The sequence below is a fragment of the Salvelinus sp. IW2-2015 genome, unplaced genomic scaffold, assembly GCF_002910315.2.
Source record: "Salvelinus sp. IW2-2015 unplaced genomic scaffold, ASM291031v2 Un_scaffold1648, whole genome shotgun sequence".
NCBI classification, from domain to species: domain Eukaryota; kingdom Metazoa; phylum Chordata; class Actinopteri; order Salmoniformes; family Salmonidae; genus Salvelinus; species Salvelinus sp. IW2-2015.
The window spans coordinates 14,029-24,169 of NW_019943060.1; the positions used below are offsets into that span (position 1 = coordinate 14,029).

General features: G+C 44.2%; 1 protein-coding gene across 1 annotated transcript in view; it reads right to left on the reverse strand.

Annotated features, from left to right (window-relative positions):
- The window catches only part of LOC112071577 (slit homolog 3 protein-like), a 185,089-nt gene that overhangs the window by 3,212 nt on the left and 171,736 nt on the right, over positions 1-10,141 (reverse strand). Inside the window, 2 exon segments of the mRNA XM_070439444.1 lie at positions 1,509-1,703; positions 3,425-3,575. Of these exon segments, the coding sequence (XP_070295545.1) occupies positions 1,509-1,703; positions 3,425-3,575 (346 nt within the window).

Below are 10,141 nucleotides of genomic sequence, written 5' to 3' on the forward strand. Positions count from 1 at the left end.
CGATCAGAAGCTATGTCCGTCCTGGTCTCCCATGTAGCGTGTTTAGGCGTCGCACAGTGGGACATGCCATTTATTGCCCCTGGCCAATCTGCAGTTCCTCATGCCTCCTTATGCAAGCATGCTAGGACTTTCACGCAGTGAGCGGACCTGGCATCTTTTCTTTCCGGTGTTTTTACAGAGTTGGTAGACAAGGCCTCTTAAGTCCCTAATTTCATAACTGTGACCTAATTGCCTACCGTCTGTAAGTTGCTTAGTGTCTTAACGACCGTTCACAGGAGTTCATTAGTTGTGAATGTCATTGAACAAGCATGGAACAGTGTTAACCCTTTTACGAACAATATCTTTGAAACAGGTCCTGAAAAAGGACGTTTCTTTTCTTTGAGAGTTTATAAGAAACTCCTATATTACTACAATGTAATCTAATGTCTCTCTCTCTCACTTTCTCTCTCTCTCTCTCTCTCTCTCTCTCCTCTCTCTCTCTCTCTCTCTTTCTCTCTCTCTCTCTCTCTCTTCTCTCTCTTCTCTCCTCTCTCCTCTCTCTCTCTCTCTCCTCTCTCTTTCTTCTCTCTCTCTGTCTCTCTTCCTCTCTCTCCTCTCTTCTCTCTCTCCTCTCTCGCTCTCTCTCTCTCTCTCTCTCTTTCTGCTTCTCTGCTCTGTCTCTCTCTCTCTCCTCTCTTCTCTCTCCTTCTCTCTCTCTTACTCTCTCGTCTCTCTCTCTCTCTCCTCTCCTTATGTCTCTCTCTCCCTCTCTCTCTTTGTCTCTCTCTCTCTCTCTCTCTTCTCTTGTCTCGTCCTCGCTCTCTCTCTTTGTCTCTCTCTCTGTGTGTCTCTGCTGTTCTGTCTCTGTCTCTCTGTACTGTATCTGACTGTTTCTGTCTCTCTCTGTGGTGTCTTCCTCTGTCGTCGTCTGTCGGTCTGTCTGTCTTCTCTCTGGTGCTCTGTCTGTCATTGTCCCTGTGTTCTCCCTTCTGTTTGTCTCTTTTCCTCTCTTCTATCTCGGTTCTCTCTCTCTCTCTGTCCTGTCTCTCCTCTTCTGGTCTCTCTCTGTTAACAGTGTTGGTCTCCAGTGATGAATGACGGATCGATCAAACACGGTGAGAGCTCCTGTGATTTATATTATTCTTTTCAGAACCACCTCTCTGAGCCTGGTTGTGCGACAACGGGAATCCCCAAGGCTGGGCAAAGCTGCCCCGCCAGCCCTTCTTGGACCACAGCACACAGCTACTTACACTAGAGGTAAAACAGAGAACCACATATACCACACATTACCTGAAAGCCTACTCCTTAAAAAACACAGAACAATCTGACTGTGCAGTACCTACAGATATTTTCTTTACACATTTGATAACTGATGTACCAAATAAATGTCAGGTGCATCAAACCAGAATTCGTAATTGATAATACCCCCGTCTCTTCCACCTCCGCTCCCCTCCTCCCTTCTTCCTCCTCCCCTCCAGGCATACCCTCGAGGCGGGGTGGCATCGGGAGGCCTGCGTTCAGGTCCCGACCGGCAGGCCCCCGGCCTTCAAACGGCTGGGATCCACAAATGTCAGGATCAAGAGCAGCAGCTCGCAGGATGTCCTGTGGACAGGCCCGACACAGGGGTGGAAGGTACCGCCACGCTGCGCACTCATGCAGTGGTGTGCGGCCAGGGGCGCCTGCAGACAGAGGGGGGATGACGGTGGGTCGCTGCGGCTCCCACCCTAGGGCGCAGCGGGATCCCTTCTGTGATCAGAAGACTGCCCCTGTCAGAGCAGCAGGTACGGCCTGTCTAACAGCTACCATATCAGACTGCCCCTGTCAGAGCAGCAGGTACGGCCTGTCTAACAGCTACGTATCAGACTGCCCCTGTCAGAGCAGCAGGTATGCCTGTCTAACAGCTACATATCAGACTGCCCCTGTCAGAGCAGCAGGTACGGCCTGTCTAACAGCTACATATCAGACTGCCCCTGTCAGAGCAGCAGGTACGGCCTGTCTAACAGCTACGTATCAGACTGCCCCTGTCAGAGCAGCAGGTACGGCCTGTCTAACAGCTACATATCAGACTGCCCCTGTCAGAGCAGCAGGTACGGCCTGTTCTAACAGCTACGTATCAGACTGCCCTGTCAGAGCAGGCAGGTAAACAACACCTGCACAGGATCGGTACATCCGAATATCACACCTGCAGGACACGTAGAGGATGGCAACAACAACTGCCCGAGTTACACCAGGAACACACAATCCCTCCATCAGTGCTCAGACTACCGCAATAGGCTGAGAGAGGCTGGACTGAGGGCTTGTAGGCCTGTTGTAAGGCAGGTCCTCACCCGACATCACTGGCAACAACGTTGCCTATGGGCACAAACCCACCKTCRCTGGACCAGACAGGACTGGCAAAAAGTGCTCTTCACTGACGAGWCGCGGTTTTGTCTCACCAGGGGTGATGGTCGGATTCTCGTTTATCGTCAAAGGAATGAGCGTTGCACCGAGGCCTGTACTCTGGAGCGGGTTCGATTTGGAGGTGGAGGCATCGTCATGGTCTGGGGCTGTGTGTCACAGCATCATCGGACTGAGCTTGTTGTCATTGCAGGCAATCTCAACGCTGTGCGTTACAGGGAAGACATCCTCCTCCCTCATGTGGTACCCTTCCCGCAGGCTCATCCTGACATGCCCCTCCAGCATGACAATGCCACCAGCCATACTACTCGTTCTGTGTGTGATTTCCTGCAAGACAGGAATGTCAGTGTTCTGCCATGGCCAGTGAAGAGCCCGGATCTCAATCCCATTGAGCACGTCTGGGACCTGTTGGATCTGAGGTTGAGTGCTAGGGCCATTCCCCCCAGAAATGTCCGGGAACTTGCAAGTGCCTTGGTAGAAGAGTGGGGTAACATCTCACAGCAAGAACTGGCAAATCTGGTGCAGTCCATGAGGAGGAGATGCACTGCAGTACTTTTTAAATTTTAAATTTTATTGTTCCCCAATAGCTGTCCCTCAACCATTCGCAACACTAGCTGCAGTACTTAATGCAGCTGGTGGCCACACCAGATACTGACTGTTACTTTTGATTTTGACCCCCCCTTTGTTCAGGGACACATTATTACATTTCTGTTAGTCACATGTCTGTGGAACTTGTTCAGTTTATGTCTAAGTTGTTGAATCTTGTTATGTTCATACAAATATTTACACATTAAGTTTGCTGAAAATAAACACAGTTGACAGTGAGAGGACGTTTCTTTTTCTGCTGAGTTTAGAATAGAAGAAAACACCTATTGACGGACAAATTGAGTAGAAGGAGACTATTTCCTCTAAAGGATCTCACACATGATTATATGTCAGTTGAATTGTTACAGAGGCCTTGTTTGGTGTTATTAAGGAGAGCAGTGTGTTRCTTTCCTTGGGCGTGATTCTATGCAGCCATGCGGTTTGAGACCTCTCACACACGTACCGTGTGGACGGTTAGAGCACTGTGAGCGCTGGGACACATGTGATGGCTCCCCTCTGGCCCTGTGAACAATAGCAGCACTCTGGAAGTAGCCTCGTTGCGAACCAGACTTCCATGRTGCTGTTGGCTTCCGGCTGAGTCAGTATATTTTGTCCTGGGGGCACGTGAGTACGTTTCACAATGATAACTGGCTTGTTGCTTTCCAACTGCTCCAGCTTCCATAATGACTGACTGGTTGACTGGCTGACTAGTTTACTGGCTGACTGCTGGGTACAGAACAGGCTGTACTGCCTCTGGGCTCTGGGACTGCCTAGTTACTGCTGTTTTGTGTTTGGTCTAAGGGTTGGTACAACAGTAGCCTGGGGTCTGAGGTTGTGACCCTGCTGGACACTGTTAAGGGAGGAGAGTGGATGAAGGGGTAGATGGGGTCAGGCTGACCAGCCCTGAGGCCTCTACTAGAATGGAGGTTATTCAGGCAGCTATAGTACAGACAGCTAGAGACAGTGGTTTGGCAGGGAGAGAGAGAAAGAGAGAGAGAGACAGAGAGAGATAGAGAAAAAATATACAGACCACAAATTCCAATTGGCTACGTACCACGTATTCACCATGCACACCCTAATTGACAAACAAACAAACCAAAACAAATGCAAAGTCTTCTCATGCTTTGTTGACTTCAAAAAAGCATTTGACAAAATTTGGCATGAGGGTCTGCTAAACAAATTGATGGAAAGTGGTCTTGGGGGAAAAACATACAACATTATACAAACCATGTACACAATCATGTACACAAAGTGTGCAGTTCAAATTGGCAAAAAACACACACATTTCTTTTCACCATGGGGTGAGACAGGGATGCAGCTTAAGCCCCAACGAATTGGCGAGGACACTAGAACAGTCCCGGTCTCAGCCTACAAGAATCTGAAGTCAAATGTTGACTGTTTGCTGATGATCTGGTGCTTCTGTACCCAACCAAGGAGGGCCTACAGCAGAACCTAGATCTTCGGCACAGATTCTGTCAGACCTGGACCCTGACAGTAAATCTCAGTAAAACAAAAATAATGGTGTTCCAAAAAAGGTCCAGTTGCCAGGACCACAAATACAAATTCCATCTAGACACCGTTGCCCTAGAGCACACAAACAAACTATACATACCTCGGCCTAAACATCAGCGCCACAGGTAACTTCCACAAAGCTGTGAACGACCTGAGAGACAAGGCAAGGGCCTTCTATGCCATCAAAAGGAAAACTTAACATACCAATTAGGATCTGGCAAAAAAATTATTGAATCAGTTATAGAACCCATTGCCCTTCATGGTTGTGAGGTCTGGGGTCCGCTCACCAACCAAGAATTCACAAAATGGGACAAATACCAAATTGAGACTCCGCATGAAGAATTCTGCAAAAATATCCTCAGTGTACAACGTAACATACCAAATAATGTATGCAGAGCAGAATTAGGCCGATACCCGCTAATGATCAAAATCCAGAAAAGAGCTGTTAAATTCTACAACCACCTAAAAGGAAGCGATTCCCAAACCTTCCATAACAAAGCCATCACCTACAGAGAGATGAACCTGGAGAAGAGCCCCCTAAGCAAGCTGGTCCTGGGGCTCTGTTCACAAACACAAACAGACCCCACWGAGCCCCAGGACAGCAACACAATTAGACCCAACCAAATTATGAGGAAACAAAAAGATAATTACTTGAGACATTGGAAAGAATTGACAAAAAACCTGAGCAAACTAGAATGCTATTTGGCCCTAAACGGAGAGTACATTGTGGCAGAATACCTGACCACCGTGACTGACCCAAAATTAAGGAAATCTTTGACTATGTACAGACTCAGTGAGCATAGCCTTGCATAGTCTTGCTCTCAAGAGAAGACAGGCTATGTGCACACTGCCCAMAAAATGAGGTGGAAACTGAGCTGCATTTCCTAACCTCCTGCCAAATGCATGACCATATTAGAGACACATATTTCCCTAAGATTACACAGGCCCACAAAGAATTCGGAAGAAATCTAATTTTGATAAACTCGCATATCTATTGGGTGAAATACCACTGTGCCATCACAGCAATAAGATTTGTGACCTGTTGCCACAACAAAACCGCCACCAGTGACGAAAAAACACCATTGTAAATATAACCTATATTTATGTTTATTTATTTTCCCTTTTGTACTTGAACTATTTGCACATCGTTACAACACTGTACATACAGTTGAAGTCAGAAGTTTACATACACCTTAGACAAATACATTTAAACTCAGTTTTTCACAATCCCTGACATTTAATCTTAGTAAAAATTCCCTGTCTTAGGTCAATTAGGATCACAACTTTATTTTAAGAATGTGCAATATCAGAATAATAGTAGAGAATCATTTATTACAGCTTTTATTTCTTTCATCACATTCCCAGTGGGTCAGAAGTTTACATACACTCAATTAGTATTTGGTAGCATTGCCTTTAAATTGTTTAACTTGGGTCAAATGTTTTGGGTAGCATTCCACAAGCTTCCCACAATAAGTAGGGTGAATTTTGGATCATTCCTCCTGACAGAGCTGATGTAACTGAGTCAGGTTTTTAGGCCTCCTTGCTCGCACACGCTTTTTCAGTTCTTCCCACACATTTTCTGTATAATTGAGGACAGAGCTTTGTGGTGGCCACTCCAATACGTGTGAGCTTTATGTCTTTAAGCCATTCGTCAAAACTTTGGAAGTATGCTGGGGTCATTGGCATTTGGGAGACGCATTTGTGACCAAGCTTTTAACTCTTCTGATGTCTTGAGATGTTGCTTCAATATATCACACATTTAATTTCCTACCTCATGATGATGCATTATTGTTGAGAGTCCCTCCTGCACAAAGTACCCCCCACAACATGATGCTGCGCACCCCCGTGCTTCACGGTTGGGATGGTGTCTTCGGCATGTAAGCCTCCCCCTTTTTCTCCAAACATACGATGGTCATTATGGCCAAACAGTTCTAATTTTGTTTCAATCAGACCAGAGGACATTTCTCTAAAAAGTACAATGTGCGTTTGGTACCGATGTGCAGTTGCAGAACCATAGGCTGGGAAATTTTTTATGGCGGTTTTGGAGCAGTGGGCTTTTTCCTTGCTAGCGGGCCTTTCAGTTATGTTGATATAGGACTCGTTATGTGGATATAGATACATCTTTTGCTACCTGTTTCCTCCAGTCTTCACAAGGTCCTTGCTGTTGTTTGCTGGGATTGATACGTACTTTTCGCACCAAGAGTATGTTCATCTCTAGGAGACAAACGCGTCTCCTTCCGTGAGCATGTTAGACGCGCCTGGGCATGTTGTTTCTCTATGGTTTTGTAGTGACTATACCAGTACTCTGTGTTGTCCTACAGCTTGGAGATCGTGGGGGACCTGTCAGAGCGTGGTATGGGGAAGGAATTAAGATCCCAGAGGATAGGAGCCGCAGGGACTTGTGGGAGGTGCTAGGCAATATTCAAAATTCTGAGAAGTCTAGCTGATTTCTTTGATTTCCATAAGAGAATGTCAAGATAAGAGAGCCAACTAGAGAGAGATAATATAGGAAAGTGGGCCTATACACCACCCACATCCCCACACCACCACGAACATCTCCCTCAATTCTTTACTCAAATTATGTCAATTATTCCTACCAGAAGGCTTCTTAAACCCATGACGCCATTGTTCTTGGAATATTTTCCAAATTGTATGAGAAGGCACAGTTCAACTTATAATTGTATGTAAAACTTCTGACCCTGGAATTGTGAATACAGTGAATTAAAAGTGAAATAATCTGTCTGTGAAACAATTGTTGAAAATTACTGTGTCAGGCACAGAGTAGATTGTCCGACCGACTTGACCAAAAGCAAATAGAGTTGTGTTAGGAGCAAAAGAACATATGTGTATGATGTTGAAAAACGAGTATTGTGGGTGTGCAGGAGTAGCCTCCCCCATCACCCTAAAGATGGTCATGTGTGTTTATCAACTAGGTCTATATATTTTTCTTATTCTTGCTGGCAATGTATATACATTTATTTCTCTCCATCTCTCCAATAAATGTATCCTATGTTAAAGTAAATAAAATAGTGATGAGAAAGAGAAGAGCGCAAAGAGAGACAGACCAGAATGTAAGAGAGGAGGGAGAGTATTTTGAGCAAAACGAGAGAGAGAGAGAGAGAGAGAGAGAGAGAGATATGATCACAGACATTGACCCTTTCTCTCTCAGCTCATTCACTGTCAAGCCACTAACACCTCTGTCTGATCACAGCCAAATTACATTGTTCCTCAAAAGAACAGATATGGAAACAACCACACATTCACAGCCCAGTAAGCTGTACAACATCAGAAATTCATACAGATGGGCCCAAAACAGCACAGAAGAATACCAGAAAGCAACCTGTAACCAAAATATCCAAAGACTCTTAGTTAACTGTCTGGATACCACATTCACTCACAGTAAAGAAGACATCAATCTATCAGTACAAAACATCAACTATATATTCAGGCAAACGGCAAAAGAAGCACAATTGAAATTGATAAAAAACAAAACAAAAAAGATCACAGATGACAACTGGTTTGATGCAGATTGTAAAAAATTAGAACACTATCCAACCAAAAGCACAGAGACCCAAATAATGGTGAATTACGACTTCATTACTGTGAGACTTTAAAACTCTATAAACGTACACTCAGAACCAAAAAAGCACAGTACAACAGCAAGCAGCTGACACTAATTGAGGAGTCCATAAACACAAACAACTTCTGGCAAAATTGGAAAAAACTAAAAAAAAACTAAAACACTCTACAACACCGTTCAAAGGACAATCAAAATCCATTGGACTCCCCAATTACTGACCAGGAGCTCTATAAGAAACTTCAGGCTCTCAAATTGAAAAAAGCATGCGGACCTGATGGCATCCTAAATGAGATGCTCAAACTCACTAGTGCAAAATTTCAATTGGCTATATTAAAACTGTTTAATTTGATCCTGAGTGTAGGTTATTTCCCTGACATCTGGAATCAAGGACTCATAACCCCAATCTTTAAAAACGGAGACAAATTTGACCCTAACAATTACAGAGGCATTTGTGTGAACAGTAACCTGGGGAAGGTTTTCTGTAGTATTATAAATGTAAGAGTTCTAAACTTCCTTAATAAGCACAATGTCTTGAGTAAAAGCCAAATTGGATTCATACCAAAACATCGCACAACTGATCATATTTACACCCTACACACCCTGATAGATAAACATGTCCACCAAAATAATACCAAAATATACGCTTGCTTTATCGACTTCCAAAAAGCATTTGATTCTATTTGGCATACAGGACTGTTCTACAAAGTTATTGAAAGTGGTGTAGGGGGTAAAACATATGACATAATTAAATCCATGTATACTGGCCATACGTGCAGGATTAAAATTGGTAAGAAAAGAACAGAATTCTTTAACCAGGGGCGGGGCCTTCGTCAGGGTTGTAATCTGAGCYCTGCACTCTTCAATATTTACATCAACGGATTGGCCACTATTCTAGAAAAATCCTCAGCCCCTGGTGTTAGTCTCCACAATTCAGAGGTTAAATGCCTACTCTTCGCAGATGACCTATGCCTGCTGTCACCCACAGCACATGGCCTACAGCAGAGCCTGGACCTGCTAGAGCAGTACTGCCAGACCTGGGCCCTGGCAGTAAACCCCAAAAAGACTAAAATAATGATTTTCCAGAGAAGATCCAGATCTCAGGGAATTAGACCAAAGTTCTCAATTGGTACAAAATATATAGAGTACTGCACACACTACAATTACTTAGGATTAAAAATAAGCTCAACTGAACACCTTAATGAGGCAGTGAATGAACTGAGAGAGAAAGCACGCAGGGCATTCTACGCCATTAAAAATCAATTTCAAATTGAAATACTAATTGAATATGTCATTGAACCAATTGCACTTTATGGCAGCGAGGTGTGGGGTCCACTTGCAAAACAAGATTTCATCAAATGGGACAAACACCCCATTGAAACCCTGCATGCAGAGTTCTGTAAGATTATCTTACATGTCCAGAGGAAAACTACAAACAATGCATGCAGGGCAGAATTAGGCCAATATCCACTAATAATAAAAACTAAAAAAAGAGCTATTAAGTTTTGGAAACATCTAAAATATAGTGACCCCCTCTCATATCTCTACTTTGCACATTCTTCCACTGCAAACCAACCATTCCAGTGTTTTTACTTGCTATTTTTGTCAGGAAATGCGCTCCGTCTCAGGTTCGGCTATTGTGCAGTGGTTGCACAGCCTTTCCTCTACCAGGGAGGCCAGGTTTTCCTTGTGTCTACCGTTCTCAACGGCAGTGGCTGTTGCTCTCACATGATGGCCGATTACTTTTGTCAGGTCTTTTTTCTAAGGTTGTCTTGCATCAGTAACCATGGTCAAATATTTAGCACCAGTGTACTGTTCGATTTAAGGTCAGTATTAGCATGTCATTTTGCTTTGTGTTTTGTGCTTGTGTTTTCCCAATAAGCAATATATTTTTGTTTTGACTGTGTTGTAATTTGGTTTATATCTGATTGATTGGATGTTCTGGTCCTGAGCTTCAGTGTGTTCGAGTAGACGAGGTTTGTGAACTCATGCCCCAGGACCAGCTGGATGAGGGGACTCTTTTCTTTGCTCAGCTCTTGGCATTGTCACGGGCTTGGTGTGATATTTAAAAAAAAAAATATTTAAAGCTTT